We start from the raw sequence: 24,221 nt of genomic DNA, 5'->3' as shown, positions 1-24,221 counted from the left end.
CATTTAACGAACAACGTTTCGCAATCTTTTGTTTCACAAATTAATCGTTTTATAATACCAGATTTGACAAATTGATCATTTCACAAACTCTTTCTTAGACAAACCATCATATAACAAATCATTATTTGGCAAACTATTAATTTATTATTTTCGCCATTTGGCAATACCACGTTTGTCAAATCAACGTTTGGCAAAAAAACGTTTAATAAAATGTATCATTTGATAAACACAAGAATAATTTAGATGTGCCTGTAGCTCAGGTAAACTTGGTCAAGAAATAGGTTAAGCCCTAAGAAAAACCAACTTCTGCCAGTAAAGTTGATTAGGTTAGGTTAGAACTGCGACTCTAAGAAAAAACGAACTGCTTCCAGTACAGTAGGTTAGGTTGGGTTAGAACTGCGACCCATAGAAAAAATTACTACTGTCAGTACCTATAGTTGGTTGGGTAAGTAGACAGAACTGCGACCTTAAGAAATGCGAAAAAAAAACGAACCACGAGAACCAAATCCTACCGATTTAAATGTTATGTCACTAGTTTGTCAAAAATCAATTATTATTTGATGTTTTGTGAAATGACTAGTTTGAAAAATTAGTTGTTTGGGTAATGGACACTTTTCAAATGATGATTTATCATAATAATATGGTGTTTGTAAAGTGACAAGTTTGTTAAAAGTACATTTATCAAATGATTATTTGTGATATGAGCAAATTCAAATTCAAATTCAAATGATTTATTCAGTAAATAGGCCGCAATGGGCACTTTTACACGTCATTTTTTAAACTACCAGCGCTTTCGGAAAGACCATCATTGCCAAGAAGAATGCGCCGCAAGAAACTTGGCAGAAAGTCATTTTTTCATAAGAATATAATTACAAGTAAAATACTTAAAAACTATCGATAAAAATGTTAAAAATCTTTAAGATCGTTTTTCTCGATTCGCCACTTTTTGAGATGCAGTAGTTGTGCCGGAAACGGCAGTCGGTGGACGTCCTACGCTACGCTTACCGATCCGCGGCCTCCATCACGTCTCCATTCGAGAACTTTTCGGTCCCAATGGTCATCTACAAAGATTGTTAATAACATAACACTCGGGTGATAATTTATTTACGGTTAAGGTAAATAACTTACCAGGTCCCAGATGTCTAAAGCAAGGTCCAGCCGGGTCCAGCCCCGTAAGTGAGGAGATGTTCCTGCCTGTTATTTGACGGTAGCTCTTGGCTATGAAGCTCATAGTCTGTCCTCCAAGACTGAGGCCCACCAGCTCGAGCTTCTTGGGATCCAATCCAAGACTGGTCAGGTTGGCAAGCATCTCTGCCACGTGGAAACCAATGGGACGCATGAAACGTGCAGCTCTGAAATAGAAAAGCTATCGTTTAAGATTTGGGGAACGTTATTTACTTACGAACTAAAACAACGGCCGCGCCGCCACTATTGATTTACTCTTTAACTTATTGTTCAAAATACATTCTTTAAAAGTGCTTGGGGATATCATTTTTTATCCCTAGACAGTTTTGAACGGATCTCACGATGACGGTCAGATACATTATTTTATTGGACTGACTGATCTGGTTTTGGTCCGTAGTCCGTTTCGTTAATTGTTGTTGATGATGATGATGATGAATACTTACACAGAGAATTCCCTGGCAGTAAACTCCAGAGTGTCCAATATGAGCACGTTGTAGCCAAGTTTCTTATAGATCTCCCCCATACTTCTTCCCAGCGGTACCGTGGTAGCATCCATGTATGCAGGCACATATATGAAAGTCTTCTTCTTCATGTCAAACCCTGGATGCTTGGCGATGTCAGCTGCGTGATAGTAGTCATAGGGAGTCCATTTGGCCATGAGGACGTTGCCGGGACCCATGACTGAGAGATAGAGGCTCTTCAGGCTCTTCGGCTTGATGACAGCTGGTTTCCATGAGCCTGGACCTGAAGATGGAAAACAAAGGGGATTCGCTGTGGAAGATTTGCAGGGCAGAGTTCGTTTAGGAGTGTAGTAGTAGTCGTCTATGGCTGACGTAAATATTTATTTAATACTTACGCGTTACTTTGCGGAGGTCGAATCTGCGATGCGACGCCCACCCAGTGAAGGGCGTAGTTAAGTACTATTTTGAAATTCGATTTCTTAACATTTCGGTTAAGATTACATGTAACCTAACTACATTGATCAAGTTACATAAAGTTAATCTGATTATTGAAATCAAGTAGTTATAACTACTAACTACTTTTAGTTCTAAAAACATTCTGTTTTGTAACTGAATATAGAAAAAAAATGTAGATAGTCAAACACGATAAGTCGAAATATTTGACTGTTGAAAAAAAAAACACTATTAATCGAGTTATTGGGTTTGTATTATGATTAATTTTGGAGTCTTTTTGTTTTTTTTTTATTTTAACTCCAAATTTGTTACTTTTACGGGGGGGAGGACCTGGGATCGATTCCCAGTGCTGGTCTCTTTTTCTGGTTTTTCTGTGCGTCCATGTCTCAGTTTGTATTTACGATATGGTTTTGCGGGATACCCGTAAAAGTAACAAATTTGGAGTTGAAATAAAAAATACAAAAAGACTCCAAAATTAATCATAATTTGATTGCTTAGTAGCGACATCTCTTGTCTGGGTGAGCGGTTAGTTCTGAAAGAATGTGACGTCTGTCGACGCAACATAGATGTCGCTAGTGCTGCTGCTTAAGTAGCATAGTAGAAATAAGCAACCTGAGATATGTATGCAGAGGAAAAATTCGTGTCTAGATTCCTGTCCAGCAGTGGTGTAGGGGTTATAGCACGCAGCAACGTCCGACTCCCAGTGCTGGTCTCTTTTCCTGGTTTTTCTGTGCATCCATGTCTCAGTTTGTATTTACGTTATTGGGTCTGACCAGGGAACCCTCGATATCTGATAAATAGATAAAATTTGTCCGTGTCCGTGTCGGTGTCCGTGGCCGTGTCGGTGTCAGTGTCCGTGAGTGTCGGTGTCCGTGTTCGTGTCCGTGAGTGTCGGTGTCCGTGGCCATGCGTGTCGGTCTCGGCGGGGCGAGGATAGGTAAATAAGGCGATTCTATTAGTTAGTGACAAACAACATCCCTCATCTCTGGTGGAAATGCTCCTTAGTACAATCTTTTTTTTTTATTATTTGACTGGATGGCAAACGAGCAAGTGGGTCTCCTGATGGTAAGAGATCACCACCGCCCATAAAAATCTGCAACACTAGGGGTATTGCAGATGCGTTGCCAACCTAGAGGCCTAATATGGGATACCTCAAGTGCCAGTAATTTCACCGGCTGTCTTACTCTCCACGCCGAAACACAACAGTGCAAGCACTGCTGCTTCACGGGAGGATTAGCGAGCAAGATGGTGGTAGCAATCCGGGGGGACCCTGCACAAGGTCCTACCATCTGCAAACAATGAACAAATTCCACTCATGTGCTAGTACGTATTGACGAGTCAAAGATTAATTTAATATTTTGGTACTGAAACGACCACAATGTCAAAAGATCAGTTTTTTTCAACTACGAAGACAATGGTTGACAGACGTAAAGCAATATTAAAATTGTAGTTTGCTATTTACTCTTAAACTACTGATAATGCTCAAGCAATATTAGCTGTTATAATTTTCCTTGTTAATTTGATATACTTATTATACCATCCTGTTTTTTTTTTTTTAAATCCAACAATTTAGATTTTAGAGAGCGGGCGTCGAAATCGAGCGTCTCTGATTTTAATGAAAATTTGAGCTTTAAAATGAATATTTCGCAAACAGATTACTGAATCGAGAAATCGTGTTGTCACCCCCTAATGATTTTATAAGAGCTATCCAACGACACCCCACACTACAGGGTTTTATGAGAAAAATATACTTATACTAGCGGACCCGGCAGACCTTGTCCTGCCCGAAAAAACACTACAAAAAAAATTATGATAACATACCAAAAACAGCGCCATCTAGTGGGTTCGATTGCGTTTTCAAACCATCAACCAACGTTGTTTTGCCATATCAATTATTTTAAGTGAACATTTTTCTAGGCAAATATAAAATAACTAAGTCATTGTATTGAGCTAAGGCAAAGAAATTCATGTAGACCCTTTTAAAAAGATATAATATTCTAACATTACCATGTCTGTATATATTGGATGCATGTTTATTTGTATATAGGAACGCCTATATGTTTGATCAAGCTAAAGGAATGTATAAAAATAATTCTCGTTCGCAATATCGCAATAAATTGTACATTCCATTGTCAAGATTGTCGCTGGTTGCTAGGAATAGTTATATAATGAGTATCAAAATATTTAACAAGCTGCCTGGCACAATAAAAGACCTAATAATCCCAGCCTATATACGCCCACTGCTGGGCATAGGCCTCCACTCAGAATGAGAGGGCTTGGGCCGCGGTTCCCACGCGGGCCCAGTGCGGATTGGGAACTTCACACGCACCATTGAATTGCTTCGCAGGTTTGTGCAGGTTTCCTCACGATGTTTTCCTTCACCGTAAAGCTCGTGGTAAATTTCAAATGTAATTTTGCACATCATCATGTCAGCCGAAAGACGTCCACTGCTGGACATAGGCCTCCCCCAAGGCTCTCCACTCAGACCGGTCTTGTGCTTTCCGCATCCACCGCGATCCCGCGATCTAAACCAAGTCGTCGCTCCATCTTGTTGGAGGCCTACCAACAGCTCGTCTCCCGGTCCGCGGACGCCATTCGAGAACCTTCTGGCCCCATCGGCTATCAGTCCTGCGAGCAATGTGCCCCGCCCACTGACACTTTAGTTTCGCAATTCTTCGGGCTATGTCAGTAACCTTAGTTCTACTGCGGATATCATCATTTCTAATTCTATCCCGCAGAGAAACCCCGAGCATAGCCCTCTCCATAGCCCTCTGAGTGACTTTGAGTTTTCTCATGAGGCCCATCGTCAGCGCCCACGTCTCAGATCCGTATGTCATCACTGGCAACACACACTGGTCAAAGACTTTTGACTTCAAACACTGCGGTAATTTGGACGAAAAGACACTGCGAAGCTTCCCGAACGCTGCCCAGCCGAGTCGGATTCGACGAGTGATCTCTTTCTCAAAGTTGGACCTACCTAACTGGACCGTTTGTCCCAGGTATACATAGTCGTCAACAACTTCGAGCGCAGAGTCTCCGACTACTACGGGAGTTGGTACAACATGGACATTAGACGTGACTTTCGTCTTGTCCATGTTCATTTTCAGGCCAACTCGGTCGGAAACTCTACTGAGGTCACCGAGCATAGCACCGAGGTCCTCCATGGTCTCAGCCATCACTACAATGTCGTCGGCGAATCGAAGATGAGTGAAGTACTCGCCATTAATGTTGATGCCTCGTCCTTTCCAGTCCAAAACCTTAAAAGCATCCTCCAATGCAGCGGTGAACAGTTTCGGAGAGATCACATCTCCTTGTCTGACTCCCCGCTGCAGAGGAATAGGCTTCGTGCTCTGGTCTTGTAGTCGGACGGACATAGTGGCGTTTTCGTACAGACACTTCAACACTTCGATATACCGATAGTCAACTTGGCACCGCTGGAGAGCCTGCAGCACAGCCCAAGTCTCGATCGAATCGAAGGCTTTCTCGTAGTCCACAAATGCAAGGCAAAGGGAGAGGTTATACTCTTCAGTCTTCTGTATAACCTGCCGCAACGCATGTATGTGGTCTACGGTACTATAGCCTTTTCGGAAACCGGCTTGATCGGGAGGCTGGAAGTCATCAAGCCTGCGTGTGAGACGGTCAGAAGTGAGATGGGTCTATAGTTCTTCAGCAAGGTGTTATCACCTTTTTTGAAGAAGAGCACCACCACACTTCTGTTCCATGCTTTCGGCGTCCTCCCTTGGTGAAGGACGGAACTAAACAGCGTCTGAAGGCCATTAAGGACTGGTCTGCCACCCGCCTTCAGAAGTTCGGCTGTAATTCCGTCGTCACCCGGGGCTTTGCCATTCTTTAGCTGTTTGAAGGCCATACTAATCTCACACCATTAGACCATTTTTTTTCCTTGTCTACTTTACAAAAACACCAAATTTCAGCTGTCAAGAGTTTGACTGCCGGGTCAAAAGTTTAGCAGGTATTAAAACGCGTGTACCTATTATTTTCTTAATCGGTCCATGTTAATCTGCTTTAGACTGTACTTAGGCTAAAATAAATAAACTGTTACTGAACTAGACATGCAGCTCTTCAGTTAGGTTTTACACATACAATGAAATTGATGTACTTACAATGAGCCATGAGACCCGCAGGATACCCCTCAGCAGCCGCGTCATAATTTACCGCCGAAACTGACACAAGAAATATCACAGCTAAGAATCCAACTTTGAAGGAACACAGTCCCATTTTCACTTATTCCTAAACGTCCAATGAAAAGAAATTAACTCATAACCGTTACAATCCTTAGACTATATACAACACTAGACCGAGTCTCAGTAGAAAACAATGCGATTCAAAACGTCCCAACTTTTTTTTGCTTGTGTGCGCGGCGACCACGTGACAGCTTCATCGTACGCTCGCGTTACGTCAATCCGGTTGTCACTGTGTGCGTGCAAAATGATACCACGTAATGTCAAATCCCCCAAAATTTGGGGGAAAATTATTAGAGTGCGATAGACTAGTAAAAGTAATGGCGAATGTAATCAAATAAAAAATGAATAAATAAAACTAAAAAAAACTGTTTATCCCTCTGTGTACAAAATTACCTATTTAGGCATACATTTGAGAGCCGCATTTTTTACAATGCGCAATGCTCGGAGCATATGATAGCTGATTTTGCAGGCAGCCAAAGGTCTTCTCTCCAACTTTTTCTTATAATGTCCACCCATGCCTTTTTAACTACAGGATCTATAGGTAGTTCAGTCTATCAAACTAAATATATTATCGTTCATAATCTTGAATTTATATTCATCTTATGAACGTTTGTACGAAACACCTGACTTTTTTGCGAATTCAGTATTGATTGCATTATTAAATTCCAGTTTTTATGACCTAAACTCCCACATTATATGTATTTGTTTACAGCTTACTTATCAATCTCAAATAAATACAGAATAAAATAAAGCTCAATTAGATGGTGCAAATATTCATTAAAATATCAAAGAACATTAATTAGATTCGTCATTTTCTCAAATCGATTAAAAATAAAAACTGTTCAGGTTGATGCGTGAAATCGATATATTTCGGCTTTGTGCCCAATACAAACTTTTCAATACGATTTTGACTGAATTGTGGGGAATTTTGCACTGAAAACTGGTATCACCTATAAAAAATGTCAAACAATACTAACCAAAATAATTAAATCTTTTCTTACGAAATGTTATGGATTCTGGAGTACTTACCGATGGAAAGTCACGTTATTAGGGTTTTTAATCCTGCCTTTATAATTGCGGCACACTTTTACGGCGCATTTAGTCATATTGAGGCACTTTTGTATTGCGCACTCCGCATACGTCACCTACGGTGTCACAATGCAGACTGAGGGGGGGAAAATGACTTATAAGCCAACAGTTGGCTTATATTTTTTTGGGACGTTTTCATGCCGCCTAAGGACTATCTAGTGTTTTATATAATCAAAGTCTGTTTTAAAAAAAATTGTTTTAAAAAAGCCGCAAATAAATGAAACAACCACCTTTTGTTTTAAAGAATCCTTTTTCAAAATTTATTTAGATTTCAAATTTAAAAGAAGGCATCAGCAATACGATGGCATGTTTTTTTTTTATTTTATCTAATGACATTGTTAAATATGTATACGGGACGGTAAGCGACCAATGACAAACTAGTTAGATGCAAACTGATTTATTCCGTTGCAGGTAAACGCTAATACGGGTCGCAGCCTGCACACATGCATAACTACATATATAACATACCTTCCCCTTATATTTAAACCTCAGATTTAAACATATAAAATTAACCCTAAGCTCCAAATTGGTCCAGTCACTACGATAGACACCACACTGGCACTACATCTTCGTCACTGTGGGTACCGTCCTGCTCCGGGTTAGGCGTTGCAAACATCGGCCTTATTGCCTGCCTTCGGCGAGTAGCGATATTGGGTGGTGTGATTCCACCGACTTCCGGCTCCGTCACCACAACACTTCCTTCTCCCCCTGGCTGTGTGTCGTCGCCCATGTGAGTGTTACACTGCCGGGCCTGCTCCGCGCTAGTGCTTGCAGCGGGAGTGTCCTCGGATGCGAGTTCTAAGTCTGGAACGACGTCTGGGTCCCATGGCTCTTCTTCGTCTAGTAAACTGCTAGTGTATGTTCTTATCTGATCTAGGTGCCGGGTGACTTCCCAATTAAGGTGATGTATATAGATGAGGTACAGTACGTTTCAAATTTTTTTCTTTATAATTCCTTGGATCCAAGAATTTATTTTGAGTTGTTTTTTGTGAGCCAGACTATATCGTTTAATTTGAATTCTGGTCTCAGGGTTCCTCTGTAGGCTTTACTCTGGAAAGACTGGTTTCGTTATACAGTCCCAGCGAGGTCGGTGGACGAAGACGTGGCGGAGGTATTGATCAAATCTAGTCTTGTTTGTAAAGCATGGCACGTCCATAACCTAGTACCGCGGGTGATTTTTGTGTGGTGCTGTGTTTAAAAAAGCTAACTACGCTCATTTTACGAGTCCGAATGTCTCCAAATATCTCCCACCTCTTTCACTAACACAAAAACAAAAACTTCAAATACGGCATACAAACTCATATGTCCCACGCACACTAAAAAAATGCAACAAAATACCTACTATAGTGAACGCGGGCAACAGCTAGTAGTAAATAAATAAAACATAGCATGGTGCAAATTTTCTTGTAATAACATTTATTTAAATAAAAACAATATATTTTAAATAATACTTTATTGAAAACACACAGTTCTTTATAGATTATTATTATTATTATCTAGCCTGGATTGCTGTTCCACTGCTGGGCAAAGGCCTCCCCCCATGTCCTCCATTTCTCCCGATCCAAAGCAGCCTGCGGCCAGTCGTCGAGAAATATGTCCAGGTGGTCCCGCCACCGCCGTCTGGGCCTACCCCGCCGTCGCCATCCGTCCTGTCCTGTGGCTCCCACTCAGGCATTTTTAGCCCACCGCAGTCAAGTGGATGCATTCGGTTGATGTGGTCGGTCCAGTCCCCCTTCAACCTGGCAGCCTTTGCACCGACATCGACAATGCGTGTTTTAGAACGCAGCACCGTGTGCCGGATTCGGTCAATCCTTCCCACTCCAAAAGGGCAAGCATCCTCCATAGCTATTTGGCAAACGTTCAGTTCGGTTTTCTGTGACTCTGTAACTGACCATGTTTGGGCACCGTAAGTTATGACAGGCAGTATACATACATCGACAAGTCTTCGCTTCAGGGCTAAAGGAAGGTCACCTTTCAGCAGTTCCTTCATAGACGAATAGCTCTTCCACGCATTTTGGATCCGTCTTTCGACTTCTTTGTCCTGCCTATGATTGAAAGAGACTAATTGGCCTAAATACGAGCACATAATACTCGTCGACATATTGTATAGACTGCCCGTCTACCGCGACCTTACGTATAAATTAATAAATGCATTTTTTTATTTGTTTTGTAACTCTGACACGGTTGTGACGCAGTCACGTATCTGGGCGTTTTTAAAAAAAAAGTGTACCCTTTCTTTTTTCTTAAATTTAGGAAAAAATTAGGTTTTTCCTACTCAGAATCAAGAGCACAATCGATTCCGATAGTTAAAAAAAAATTGACAAAATCTGGGGGGCGATTGTTTGGATGGACCGGGGATCGGATTGAGGATGAAACTTGAGGTTGTCATCGGTGTGTCGCGTTTGGTGATTTCAATTTCATGAAACGGTTCGTCTTCGTGGTCCGACATGTTGGCAGCTCGTTAATATCTGTTTATTCCCGAACAAATCAACAACAATAACTCACTTTGTTAATTATGTGTGAATTAAAAACACTAGTGACGAACTTTAAAAAAAGCCATATATTAAGCGCCTTCACACTGTTTTACGATGCATAAATAATTATCTTAATTCTTTTAAATGGTAAGAATTAGGTAATACTACTACTTCCTTTTAAGTATAAACAAATAATGATTTCTGAAACTATCGCGCTTAATACATGAAATAACTACCTACCGAATAATTCGTTTAAGTTTGTAGTCGTAAATCTATTGTAATTGAAAATAATAATGCTTAAACTGTGTATTTAATTTAAGCAGACACATTTTGAGTAGGTTTAAAGAAATAGGTAAGATTAACGATTACATTTATTTAAGCGATTATATCTAAGCCATACCTACATATAAGTACCTTTAAATGTCATTGGTAGTAGGTACTTATAGTACTAGGGTTTTGTGATAGTCAGCCCTGTGTATCTTACGCACACATTGACGCGTGTACAGACGTCGTCGTGTTTATGTAGATTCAAGAACGCGTATTTTGTACGTCGTGGCCGCCGTGTGACTAGAGGGAAATGAAGCTCAGTTAACGGAAATCAAAAATAACAGGTTTTATAGTAGGTATAAGCTGTGTTTCCAGGTGTATTCATATCCTGTGTTTTCCACCAATAATGTGCGGGGATGTGTTGTGAGGAACGTTTTTCATTAACCAATAGAAACGCTCCATTTACAGCTGTGAGGAATGTGTTTTTCATTAACCAATAGAAACGCTCCATTTACAGCTGTGAGGAATGTGTTTTTCATTAACCAATAGAAACGCTCCATTTACAGCTGTGAGGAATGTGTTTTTCATTAACCAATAGAAACGCTCCATTTACAGCTGTGAGGAATGTGTTTTTCATTAACCAATAGAAACGCTCCATTTACAGCTGTGAGGAATGTGTTTTTCATTAACCAATAGAAACGCTCCATTTACAGCTGTGAGGAATGTGTTTTTCATTAACCAATAGAAACGCTCCATTTACAGCTGTGAGGAATGTGTTTTTCATTAACCAATAGAAACGTTCCATTTACAGCTGTGAGGAATGTGTTTTTCATTAACCAATAGAAACGCTCCATTTACAGCTGTGAGGAATGTGTTTTTCATTAACCAATAGAAACACTTCATTTACAGCGCTGGTAGTTTAAAAAATGACCTGTAAAAGTGCCCATTGCGGCCTATTTACTAAATAAATGATTTGAATTTGAATACCTCGCCTCGCTCAGCACATCTCTGGTGGAAACGCTGCTATAATCTTTGCTTAGTTCGGGACTAGGTCATCATTATCATCCCTGCCTCTTGTTTTGAAGTGTAGTGATTGATTTTTAACGCTCTATAGGGTTTTTGTAGAAATCAGTTGCTGTTGTGATGGTGTCCTTTCGTTTGTTTATGTTTTTTTTAGTAATTCTGTCCTTCTGTATAAAAGACATAAAATTCGTTCCGATAACAACTTGTGTCGTTTGTGTCCCTTTCTCGTTGTTTAGACCTCCCTTAAACTCGTGGTAATTGCCTTCATAATTTTATCGTAATGGCTTTGTATATATGTGTTTTCGTGGTAGGCACAATGACTATATAGTTAGCATTTCTGATAAGGCTTACCTGTACTTAGGGACATCTTCTTAATCTTTTACTTGTTTTGTATGATTATTAGTGTATTTAACTCTACTATCCTTAAGGTTCCTTAGTTTCACTTTAGCTCTGATTATCCTATGGTCTAACTGGTAGTTTAAGTTCATAGTTCCAATATCTTGAAATATTTACACCGTACAACCTCACCGTGCAATCAATACATCTTTAGCATTAATAGATCTTAATTCCTTGAAAGTCTCCTCATGCTTCCTTTCAATCCCCCCCTGTCCCAAAAAGTAGGGATACCTATTAAGCGTGGCCAAGTAATATATCCCTGGTTTAGTTCTATCAGTGTACAAGTCCATGGTATTAGTGACCATAGGGGTTCTATCATAGCAATCGTTGTTCCTCGCTTGCTGGATTGTATCGCATTGGATGCCAATGAAGGTATGAGGGTTGCGTAGAGCTGATACCCAGAGGGCGAAGGAGCGAACGTGGCTGCATATTATGGTGCATGGTAACCACCAGACGTCTCCTGGTTGGTATTCGCCGCCGTTGACGTAGAAGGTGACGTGACCGACGGGGGTGGCTATGCCAAAGCCGTCCATGTTTGTGGTAACGCAGAGGACAAAGTCGGCATCGGAGGGATCCAGTCTTTGGTCTGGAAAACAAATGCGAAATGAAAAATTTCCGTAACTGGATCATGAACCATTGTAAACAAGATGATTGGCAACGTGATTGGAAACATACCGTGCCTTATGGTCTATGAATTTTATGGTAGATTATAGGATATTTTAGGTTAGTTTTAATCCAATGATATTTTCTGTTTGTTCCGTTTATTAATTATATTAAGCTATATTATAATACAGATATTACGAAACTTAATTTGGATTTTAAAATATAGATAGGTTTTTATTAAGATTCATCATCATCATCATCATCATTATCAGCCGTAGGACGTCCACTGTTGGACATTCGCCTTCCCCATAGACCTGCAGTTGTTTTGGTTCTGTGGCCTGCATCCCCTGTGAACCCGTGGTTTTAATCAGGTTATCCATTTTTCGCGTTGATGGACGTCCTGCGCTGCGCTTGCCGATCCGCGGTCTCCATTCGAGAACATTTCGGTCCCAATGGTCATCTACAAAGATTATTAATAACATAACCCTCGGGTGATAATTCACCTGACTCAGGGGTTGAGTTTTGAACCAGATACTGCCATCGTATACGGTTAAGGTAAATAACTTACCAGGTCCCAGGTGTCTAAAGCAAGGTCCAGCCGGGTCCAGCCCCGTAAGTGAGGAGATGTTCCTGCCAGTTATTTGACGGTAGCTCTTGGCTATGAAGCTCATAGTCTGTCCTCCAAGACTGAGGCCCACCAGCTCGAGCTTCTTGGGATCCAATCCAAGACTGGTCAGGTTGGCAAGCATCTCTGCCACGTGGAAACCAATGGGACGCATGAAACGTACGGCTCTGAAATAGAAAAGCTATCGTTTAAGATTCGGGGAACGTTATTTGCTTACGAACTAAAACTACGGCTGCGCCACCACTATTGATGCACTCTCTGACTTATTGTTACAGTCATCAAAAGTGGTTAGGGATATATTTTATCTAGAGAGTTTTGAACATTTCAATATTGCTCACGTATAATTCCTCGTCATCCTTTTCATCCTTCAAAATTATAATTGAAAAGTATTTAATCGACCTTTAAATATCCAATACATAAGCCGACGTGGGCCCACACTGAGATTTAATCATTCGTTTTATTCATGCAAATCTTGCACTTTGCATGACGTTGCGTGTCGTTGGAAACCTGATTGATCTGTGTAATACCTATTACTATTTTGTTGCGGTTTTAATTTACCTGCAACATATCTCTCCACATGTTAAGTAGTCAACATTTATAGTTGTCACAGTGTAAGAAAATGTAAGTTCTTAAACTTTGGTTTTGTCTAGCTTTATAATTATTCTGTAAGTACTACACACGTATATTAAACCTAATGTCAAATAGAAGTATATATATATTGAATAAAATAAAATAATACTAATAAGAAGAAGACAAAGAAAACTTACCTAAGAAACCTTAACTAAGTATATCTAATATGTTACTATGAAATAAAAATTATAAAAAGAAAACCCCGTCCAAAAGATCTGCCTGTGGCAGAGTTCCCATGATGCTGGCCGCATTACCCCTTTGGACCGCAAGTGCGATCCGCTGGGATAAATACGTACCAGCTCTTGGGTCCCCAGAGGTGTCGATCAACCGGGAAGAAAGGGCCTTTATGAAACACTTCATATCGGCTGACCAAGGCCCTAGAGTCTCAACAGCAAGCGCCGCAAACTCGTAATCTTTTACTTGCGGCGCTTGAGGAGTTGGGCCTGATCAGCCGCAGCGCCGGCTCGTGAGCTAGTTGCCTGGATGTGGGACAGAGCGAAAGTATTCTGTTGTATTTTCTTGGTTGCCCTGAAAACCAGCGCCATAACTGAATAATTTCTGATATCGGCATTTGCTGAGTGCCATCCATTTTGGTACACTGTTAACTATATCCAGATTAAGATTTCATGTATTTTTTTAAACCAAATAAATTTATTCTATTCTAGAAATCGTTTATTGCTATTCCGCGCGAACTATGCAATTTCCCAGAATAAAACTATCATGTTTAATGCCCTTTCTCGGGACTCAAATTATCTTTGTACAGAATTTTGTCTAAATTGGTTCTGCGGTTTAGGCGTGATGAGGTAACAAACAAACAAACAGACTTACAAACTTTTGCATTTATAGAAAAAAAATACATTTATTTGGATGAGTAACTTAAAGACAATTACAGAAAGGACAGACAGACGAGGAAACAGAGTAGGTAAGTTACAAATCACGAAACGGACCCACATCAGCATAATGCCAGCTCAAGAGCTATAGTTAGTCCGAGCACCTCGTGCGCGACCCTCCCTAGGAATTATACGCGGTGGCGGGGGCGAGGTACTATAGACGTCAGCGGGGATTGGAGGGGTAGCGGGGAGTTAAACCGCTTGCCAACGTGCGCCCGCGCAGTTGAACCGGCTGCACGGTCTACAGAGGCTATGTCACAAAACGTTCGACTACATGAGATTACAATCCGGAGATGAATCGACAGACAAAAGATAGTGCATAATGCGTACAAATATTTTAAACTACGCAGAAATTACAGTTCTACATCTGAATATGTCAATGACATTAATTTGGCAAAAATCGTCTCTGAAGCTACTGGTTTCTTGCAAACCACAATTACACGGCACCAGCGTATCTTTTAAATCGCCACAAAAAATCATCATCCTAAAAAAATAATTGACATAGACATAGATAATTTCGCGGAAAGCGTCATACAGCGAAAAATTTCACAGTGGCACACTTTCATAAAGTAACAACAGTTTTAACCGTCTTTCTATTTCCTTCTCTTGATAAAGAAACTTTAGATTAAGCACTTATTTTGTGTTCTTACTTCTAGGTCTCATAAACGGTTACTTACTACTTATCTTTAGATATATTTCAGCAAATTTATCTACGTGCAGACATGACGTGCTACCCTCGCCCCCGACACCGCGTCTCATTCCTGGGGACGGTCACGCACGAAGTTGTTGGGCTATAGCGCTGGTCTTCCGTTGGGACCGTGAGGCCGTCATTGCACGCTGATCGTACGACCGGACCGTATCTAATTATGAACGCGACCGTTTATGATCAGCGTTACCAACACAAGCATGGCATTGACATTGACAATTGAGACGGTCAACCACACGTGCAGCAAGCAAGACGAAAACCAAACGCGCTGGCATCGTTCATCCACCATTACGTCTCATATTTCGTTTTCTGTTTTTTTTTTACCGTACAACGGCAAACCTACTATACACTGGCAAAATTGTCCTCAAACGGACAGAGCAATATTAAAAAAAAACAAACAAGACGAAAACCATAACGATATTCAATTAAAATGTAGCAAGTACCAATATCAATCTAATAAATAATGAATATGTGAAAAATAACGTAAAAGTGATATTTTTATAATGGATTGGAACAATACAAATATTTTAAATACTTAGTTTCAAGCAACAGTTGTTTCGATAATCAAGACACACACATGATCAATGTCATTTTGAGTACCTACAGTCAACGTGATAAATAAGTGATCACTTTTGTACCTTGTCATTTTAACGTCATAGACAGACAGACAAACAAATGGACATCAGAGTGATCCTATAAAGATCCTTTTTTTCTTTTGAAGTACAGAATCCTAAAAAACGTTCTTGTATCAAAGTAATACTTAGGTAAACGATGGTAGAGGCCTCGCCTATGTATGCCCAACTAATGGACATGCCTAGCCTACCCCATACATAGCCCTCCTACGGTTGATATGATGACGATGATGATGATGTTGATGATGATGTTGATGATGATGTTGATGATGATGTTGATGATGATTATGATGATGATAAATACTTACACAGGAAATTCCTTGGCAGTAAACTCCAAGGTATCCAATATGAGCACGTTGTAGCCAAGTTTCTTATAGATCTCCCCCATAGTTCTTCCCAGCGGCAGCGTGGTAGCATCCAGGTATCCAGCCACATACATGAAAGTCTTCTTGTTCATGTCAAACCCTGGATGCTTGGCGATGTCAGCTGCATGATAATAGTCGTAGCGCGTCCATCTGGCCCTGAGGACGTGGCCGGGACCCATGACTGAGAGATAGAGGCTCGTCAGGCTCTTCGGCTTGATGACAGCGGGTTTCCATGAGCCTGGACCTGAAGATGGAAAACAAAAGGGGTTAGCTGTGGAAGATTTACAGGATAGAGTTCGTTGACAGTACTTTCTTTGTCGCATGGTGCGGGTGACAGTTGTCAATATCACAAGGCTGTCGAAACTTAGTCGATAAAAGATTTCGATTTGTAGCATTCGAATGGCATAGCATGGTGGATGTAATCAATATCTAATTTTTCTATTTCTGTTTCTTTGGCTAGTTTAAGTATAATTTTGATAGTGATTTATGCGGCGATTACCCTTAACAAAATAAATAAATAAATAAATATCATTATCCCAAAGTAAGCTTAGCAAAGCTTGTTTTATGGGTACTAAACAACGGATAAATATAATTATATAGATATAGATACATACTTAAAATATAAAGAAAGAAAGAAAGAAAGAAGACATTTATTCACTTACACAGAAGACACACATATACAGCAAAATTAACACAAATAAAATAAAATAAAAATACAGAAAAACACATGAAAACATTAAATACAATATATACACCCCCCCCAATACATACAATATATATCTGCCCCGACGCGGGAATTGAAAACACAGTGAACAGTGATCACAAAATTCTATATTGCTCTCGAGTCTGACATTTTTAATGCGCAAGTTGTCTCCACGTGGTTTCTGGAATTTTACTATCAAGTTGCAAAAACTACAATCACCGTCCAACGTCCCTCTCAAGGAGAGTTTACTTTGACACTGGCGAAATTGTCGTAATAATTAGGACAGAAAAGGCATATTTTAAAAGAGAAGAAGAAGAAGAGTCGATAAAAGTAATAATTTAAAATCCTAATCATAATTAATGTCTTCATTAATTCGATTATTGCGCTAATTTTGATGAGAATATTAGTGAAATTCTAGGTTGGAATTTTATTTGCCACTTAAGTAAGACTAAACGGAGTTTGCAAGGATTGTCGTTACTTACCAATTAATAAGAACCAATATAACTCAAGATCCATTAGGTCGCATCACTAAACGAGTCCCTGGTGTTACGTTACATGCATATTACGTTTCTTCACTTAGTTGTGCTTTGATTTTGATTAATTGATTATAAAAATCTGATTGCCTAAATTATTTCGTATAACATAATTCTTTATGTTCAGATATTTTACGCCAGTCATATTCAGGCAATATTTAAAAAGACCACAGCAACTTTTTTTGAGTAAAACGAAACGTGCATCAACAAGTGTCACCCGCACCATGCTAGAATCAAAGCACTGTAGTGATGTGACTGATGTGCAATCTTTATAACCAGGTACTGTAACTATGGGTGTTAGACCAACGATAGACGTACATGTATATGTAGATAAATATATAGACTGAACAGGAATATAAAAACCCTTTTTTTTCGACTGGATGGCATACGATACGAGCAAGTGGGTCTCTTGATGGTAAGAGATCACCATCGCCCATAAACAATTAATCTGTCATCTCCCAGTATAACAGGATCAAAGGAATTTGGCCACTAAGTTGTGCCTCTGGGAAAGGACAGGTTAAACATCTGCAACACCAGGGGTATTGCAGATACCCTATTACCTGACGCGAGGGCAGCACTTCTACGTTTTATATTGCAACATTATTTAGACTTACCGTAGGTTCGGGTTACTTTGGCCCTGAACGGTAACTTTTATCCTTGGGATTAACTCGGTTCTTGTTTTATTATTATGCTTTGAGAATATGGCTCTTTGCCATGTGGTTAGTATTAATCGTTCGATCGCGTTATGTTTTGGTTGGGCCCTTCTTTATGTGGTTTTCATATGGGCCAAAGTAACCCTTCAATGGGTCAAAGTATCCCAACCTTACGGTACTATACGGTACCCACCGTCATATTGACAACGGTGTCGGTGATGCTATTTCAAGGAATATTTTCTAATCCATCAGACTTTTTCTATGATAAATACTTTTATACATTGTGAATTATTTTCCTCCCAAGGCTATGGATGATCTTCCGCATTTTAACGCACAAAAATACAAAATAACACTTTAAAATACGACGCGCAAACAACGTTAAACTTTGACAGCAATAGACAGATGACATTTTAATTTGTTGTTACCAGTGCAAGAAATTAGTACTATTGGTTTTCCGTAATATGGCGAGGTTTTTTTATTTATTCTGGTCAGCCTTTACAAACATCCAAGGCACAAGTACAAACATTCGTATCATATGGTATCATCGTACAAATATTTGCCCGTCACGGGAATCGATCCCGTAACAGGTTCGTAGTCAGGGTCACTAGCAACTTAGGTATCCGGTTGTCAATTGACGAGTAAAGGACTAATACATACATGTGTTGAAACGACGATAATATTGATATGCTATACTCGGCAATGTCAAAAGATCAGTTTTTTTAACCAACGAACACAATGGTTGAGTGACGTAAGGCATTATTAAAATTTTAGTTTCCGGTAACAGCTCGCAAGGTGTAAAACATATTTATGTATTTATATAATTTTAGTTGTACAAACATTTATTAAGGGAGTTGTCTTTAGCTCATAGGATTATGAAGCATACGAACATAAGTTTTGCAGCGCCAGAAGCATGTTTGCGGATGCAGGGTCCCAGTATTTTTTGCGGTACTTCGTTCTAGACATGCCTCATTCTCGATTCTTCTGATTGGTACCAAGAGTGAGATTTTGATTTAAGTGTACGATGATCTTAATGAAGGATTTAAAAAAGACATTGGGCTACCTTGCGATTGGCCGGTCCAATTTTTTTTTCACGCTTTTTAGTGTAAATAATCTAAGATAAGTACAATAGTTTAAATAATATCAACTGCTCGTCACCTTTTACGAAAGATTGTTTTTTTCCGATGCAGAGACGTTCATTAAATTGAGGAGTCCTGGTGCTTCACCACCCGTTCTATTTCACCATATGGTAACTGTGTCAAAGTAATTGAAATTCATCCCGTGAAATACTTGTTATTATTGCTACGGTAGTCAACTGTGGTCTTCACTTTATCATTAGTTCCAATTCACCTTCACCAATTAATGATGATTTTCAAGAGCAAATGCACGAGTTTCTACTAATAATATATTCAAATAGGTGTCCCTACAATATTTGAAGAGTTCCCTCGATTCCCTTTGGATTCAATCATCAGATCCTGACTTGGTTGGTGTTTATGGTACCTAATTGCAGGTATTCCTATACAAACGAAAAAAAAAAACAAATCGGTCCTTAAATGACGGAGTTCTGAAGGCAACAAACATAAAAAAGTACAACCAAATTGGTTCTCCTCCTTTTTTTAAGTCGGTTAAAAACTGGTTTGACATCACGACTACCATCTTTTCGAAGACGTTATTATTGCTTATTGTATATGTAGGTATTATATTATATTCTAAAATACAAGGTATTTTTAAATTAAATGTTATAAATATGGCAGCAGATAGTCATAATAACATATACTTATGTTTGACTGGATACACCAGTAAAGTGAGTGGAGGCCCTTTTCAGTGTCCTATCGTGTAATCTTATATATCAGCTATAACTCAGCAGCACAAAATTTGGCCCACTCTACATACAAAATTACCTGTTACGAGTAAGTACTGCATACATTTGAGGGCCAGATTTTTTGCCGCTCAGTATATATAAGCATCCGTACATATAATACGTGATAGGGCTGCCTACTCTACTAATTGACACTTTTCATTTATGTATTGATAGTATGATTTGATTTAAAAAATATATTTTGTATTGTAACAATATGGGAATCAAATGAAAGCTAATAATTAGCCCATTCTAAATATATATGGGTTATAATACTTTTAATCTACGTTTTTCACAGAAATATCAAAAAAGTATAAAATAAAAAACATTAAATTTAAAAAATGAAAATCCCGACTGCCTTGGAATTTCTTTATTGGCAAAACATAATAATTAAGTACTATATTTCAACTGGAAGGTATGGGGGCTTCCTAAGCCTAGCAGTGGACGTCCTATGGCCGATATGATGATGGTGATGATAATGATGATATTTCAAACAGTAGGTCCGTTTGAATTAAATGACGTGTCCCTTATAGAAACTACCTAACTTTAATTGACCTCGAAATGCTTTATAATTACAAAAATAAAAAAGCACGATGTACCTACAATACAATACAATAACTCTTTATTGCACACCAACACAGAGATTTTGAGGTCAGCAATAGGCGGCCTTATCGCCACAGAGCGATCTCTTCCAGGCAACCTTTACAATGGAATGGATGGAGAAGTAAGGAATACATTTTAGCAGTTGGTGAATTTACATTACATTAGACCAATATCAAAAATACATAATAGTAAGAAGAAAGTTCTGAGAGCAACGAACAGTACCCGTAGTGTAAGTTTTCGGTTCGGTTCTTAGTGTAAGCGCCTCTAGCGGAACGTTTGCGATGTTCGTATTTCCATAAAAAAAGAGATTTTAACGCGAACGCGATCGAGACGTATTTTGTAACCGAAAACTTACACTAAGGGGCCGTTTCACCATCCATTGATTAGTGTTAACTGGCGGTTAGGTGTGATGCTGTCTCTATTTGTTTTGTTTGTTTGAGACGGCATCACATTTAATTTAATTAACATAGCTAAATCGCTCTTTGAGGTAGCAAGGAGTTGCAGGGTTAAAGAGAATACCTATATGTATATGTACTCGTACCTTCTATTGAATAAAGGCCTTAAAACTCACTGCTACAAAAACTGAATAAAATTTTCCTGTTCTTCGTAATTCTCTCACATATAGAGTCTCTTACATAAAAAATATCGCATTAATATTTGTCATGTACCTATTTTCAAAGAACATTGTTATGTCGTATTGTTAAAAAAAAACACTGTGAAGATAAAATTTACCACATATTAGGTAGGTAGGTACACCAAAATAAACGAATATGTTTTAAAGATAATACCACTTTTCAGGCGGTTTCTCTCTTTAGTTTAATAAACGATAAACAAAAAATATTCAATCGTAAAATCTAAATTTGACTATACTTGGTTTGTATACGCGATCTTCGAATGTAAAATAAATAACTTTTTAGTTTCAAAATTGTAAGTGAAATCTGCCCCATTTTCAATGGTCAAATGATTTGGATTTTACTGGGAAAGTACAAGCCTCGCTATACCTACTAGCTGTAATCGTTATACTATTATATTATTAGAGCCATTAACTTAAATGGTCATCTTATAATTAGGTATCTACTTACTTCAACCTCAACAAGGCGCTCCACTAAAACTTGGTAGCGGGCCCTATACCATGTGTACCTATAGAGCCTCTAACAACAATCCAAACCCAAAGAACAGTCCGCAAAAAAAAAAATTAAACTTTATCTACTCACAGTTGGAAGCAAATCCCGTGTTAAAACCTTCAGCAACTTTATCATAATTAACTCCCGAAACTGACACCAAAAAAATCACAGCGAAGAAGCCTACTTTTAAAAAACGCTGTCCCATTGTTACTTAGTCCAACGTCCAATTAAAAAAACACGCAATCTCTTCCAATTTCAAAATTTGACAGCCCATTAGCAAACGACCGACCCTCTTATGTTACGGATTTTTTTAAATTTCGTTATTTACCAAAGTCTAATAAATAATGTCAAGGTTTTTGAAGTGAAAACTTGTTTAGGCGTGTTGGGCATTTTTTGAAATGGGAAAACCATTGAACTCGCGACACTGTTACCTTTTCACCATAACCGACACCTTTATTCAAAAAACATTTCCTGACTATTAAAAAAATACTAATAATACTAATAATTGTTCAAGTTTTCACTTCTGTCGGCAATCCCTTGGCGCCACTGTTTTTTTTTTTAAATAAAATTCAACATGTGCGATACCTTTAATAGCAGACACTAAACAAAGTTATTGATTCGCGAATATCGTTTTATAAACACCACGTGTAATTTGCATGCGTAACGCGTTGTAGGATTCGCGTTGTCAAATGCCAGGGTTGTCGTTCTGTTTACACTAGTCTCAAACAAATAGTACATTATTGCAGAGACCCTACTTCCCGGCCGGCCTCGACAGTAATGTACTATTATTGTTTTCAAATTATGATATGAAAAACAGCAAAATTAATCCCACTAATATTTATTATAAATTCGAAAGTCTGTAAGACAGTTTGTTTGTTTGTTACCTACCTCTTCACGTCTTAACCGCTGAACCGATTTAGATGAAATTCGGAAGGTAAACAGATAGTTTGAGTCCCGAGGATGGACATATTATGATATTTTTTATCGCGGAAAATTGCATAGTTCCCGCGGGATAGCGATAAACAAATTCTGCGCGGACGGAGTCGCGGGTAACAGCTAGTAAATGAATAAATGAAACTAATATTGATATAATATCTTCGATATTTTAATAAGAGTTAAGTTTGGATCGTATACTAAAGAATAGCAATTTATTAAATGAGTTCCTAAAGAGACTATTTTACTTCTGTCCATTCCTTCCTAAATATGGTACAGACTGTAAACAATTCGTTCTCTCGGACAGGCTAAGGTGTAGTAGCCACTTACATTATTCATATGGTTTTTACACATAACAAAAAAATTCCGTACATAATTAATGGCGTAAACAAAATACGTATTCTTTAACATCGTCACTGGCAAGTAAACATCAATTAAAAACAAAATTTATCTTAGACAAATTTTGTAATTTTCCCACTCGTTTGTTGTTGTTTATTTTATACTAGCGGCCTGCCACGGCTTCGAACGGTATTTAATAAAAAATACAAAAAGTATATATTTTTCAACACACGTAGTACACACAAACGTCCTTCTGTTTGCGCCTGAAAGTTTGGATTATTTCGGCAATTTATTTCGTGACATTGTTTCCCTTCCCATACCCCAGTGACGCCTATATCGCATATATCGCCTATATATATATATATATATATATATATATATACGATATAATATAAATAAATAAGTATATGTATGTATATATATATATATATATATATATACATATACTTATTTATTTATATTATAGTGCTGGCTGGCTAGCCGAACAGAGTGAGCGGCGACCACGCGACTTTTTTCCTAATACTTTAATTTTTAAATTCGTGATATCTTTTGAATGGAATGTCCGAATTGAATAATATATATATAAAATATTGAAGCAGTCTTGAATATGAAGGAATTTATTTTGATAAGGATTAATACTAAGGTACAAATAAAGAGTCTTTTATAGCGGCGGCATTTCAATAATAAAAGAACACTTATTGCGACATTACTAGAATAGTTTAATGTCGCGACACTTTTTTTAGATAATGATGTATCCTACAAAGTCAAACATACAAGGAAAACTATAACGGTTAAGTTTTCTTGAGAATTATTAGTAGTTTAAGAGTAAATAGCAGCCTCAGGTATAAAATATACCTAAGCTTCGAATATTTCGTACAAAATACGAAATCCTTGGAAAAATATTACCTAATTTGTTTATAATGGCTACGGAACCCTATTACGGGCGTGTCTGACACGCTCTTGGCCGTTTTAAAAAAAAATCCAAACAATAGTTTAGGTTTTAGAGTAGAAGGGAAAGTTGAATATTTCGCAAACGGATCACTGAATCGAAAAATCGTCCAGACAATGCCTCAATGATTTTAAAAGACCTATCCAACGATACCCCACAATAGGGTTGGATGAGGAAAAAAATCACCTTCACTTTACGTCGTGATTTGACCCAAAAAAAATTTTCACTTACAAATTCTGTTCCTAATATTTCCTCGGCATAGTTTTCGCCATTTTGGCTACGAAACTCTAATAAGGGGGTCCTAATCGGTTTGATTTTTTAGAGACCTACGGAATCCTCGGTGCGTTGGTCCAACTCCCACTTGGCCGTTTTTAAGGTTCCGTAGCTAAAATGGCAAAAATGGAACCCTTATAGTTTTGCAATATCTGTCTGTTTCCCTGTCTGTCCACCCGTCCGTCCGCGGCTTTTCTCAGAGACTGTTAGTGCTAGAAAGTTGTAATTTTGCACGGATATACCATATTTACGAGT

General features: G+C 38.6%; 2 protein-coding genes across 8 annotated transcripts in view; both read right to left on the bottom strand.

The window, feature by feature from the left end:
• The window catches only part of LOC141430177 (pancreatic lipase-related protein 2-like), a 29,620-nt gene extending 18,433 nt beyond the window's left edge, over positions 1–11,187 (bottom strand). Inside the window, exons 1-4 of one of the 4 annotated variants that reach the window (XM_074090762.1) lie at positions 11,119–11,187; positions 6,221–6,280; positions 1,629–1,929; positions 1,129–1,352 (exon numbers count right to left, since the gene is read on the bottom strand). In XM_074090762.1, the coding sequence (XP_073946863.1) occupies positions 1,129–1,352; positions 1,629–1,929; positions 6,221–6,230 (535 nt within the window). In that variant the 5' untranslated portion in view covers positions 6,231–6,280; positions 11,119–11,187. Of the gene's footprint in view, positions 1–1,128; positions 1,353–1,628; positions 1,930–6,220; positions 7,284–7,330; positions 7,463–11,118 lie in introns of those variants that run through there. The other 3 variants (XM_074090763.1, XR_012451621.1, XM_074090755.1) reach the window with 3 other exon arrangements.
• On the bottom strand, positions 9,610–22,228 carry LOC141430176 (pancreatic lipase-related protein 2-like). 4 transcript variants are annotated; one of them, XM_074090751.1, is made up of 4 exons: positions 21,563–22,228; positions 15,945–16,245; positions 12,722–12,945; positions 9,610–12,136 (listed from the first exon to the last, which is right to left on the bottom strand). In XM_074090751.1, exons 1-4 carry the CDS (start codon positions 21,675–21,677, stop codon positions 11,679–11,681), a joined length of 1,098 nt encoding a protein of 365 aa, XP_073946852.1. In that variant the 5' UTR covers positions 21,678–22,228; the 3' UTR covers positions 9,610–11,678. The 4 variants fall into 4 exon arrangements, with proteins under 4 accessions (XP_073946852.1, XP_073946853.1, XP_073946855.1 ...); XM_074090752.1 differs by having other exon boundaries at positions 21,904–22,228; XM_074090754.1 differs by having other exon boundaries at positions 21,949–22,228.
• Positions 22,229–24,221: the final 1,993 nt, after the last annotated feature.

Source organism: Choristoneura fumiferana, chromosome 8, assembly GCF_025370935.1.
Source record: "Choristoneura fumiferana chromosome 8, NRCan_CFum_1, whole genome shotgun sequence".
Classification (NCBI taxonomy): domain Eukaryota; kingdom Metazoa; phylum Arthropoda; class Insecta; order Lepidoptera; family Tortricidae; genus Choristoneura; species Choristoneura fumiferana.
This window is presented reverse-complemented; position numbering and strand designations above follow the sequence as displayed.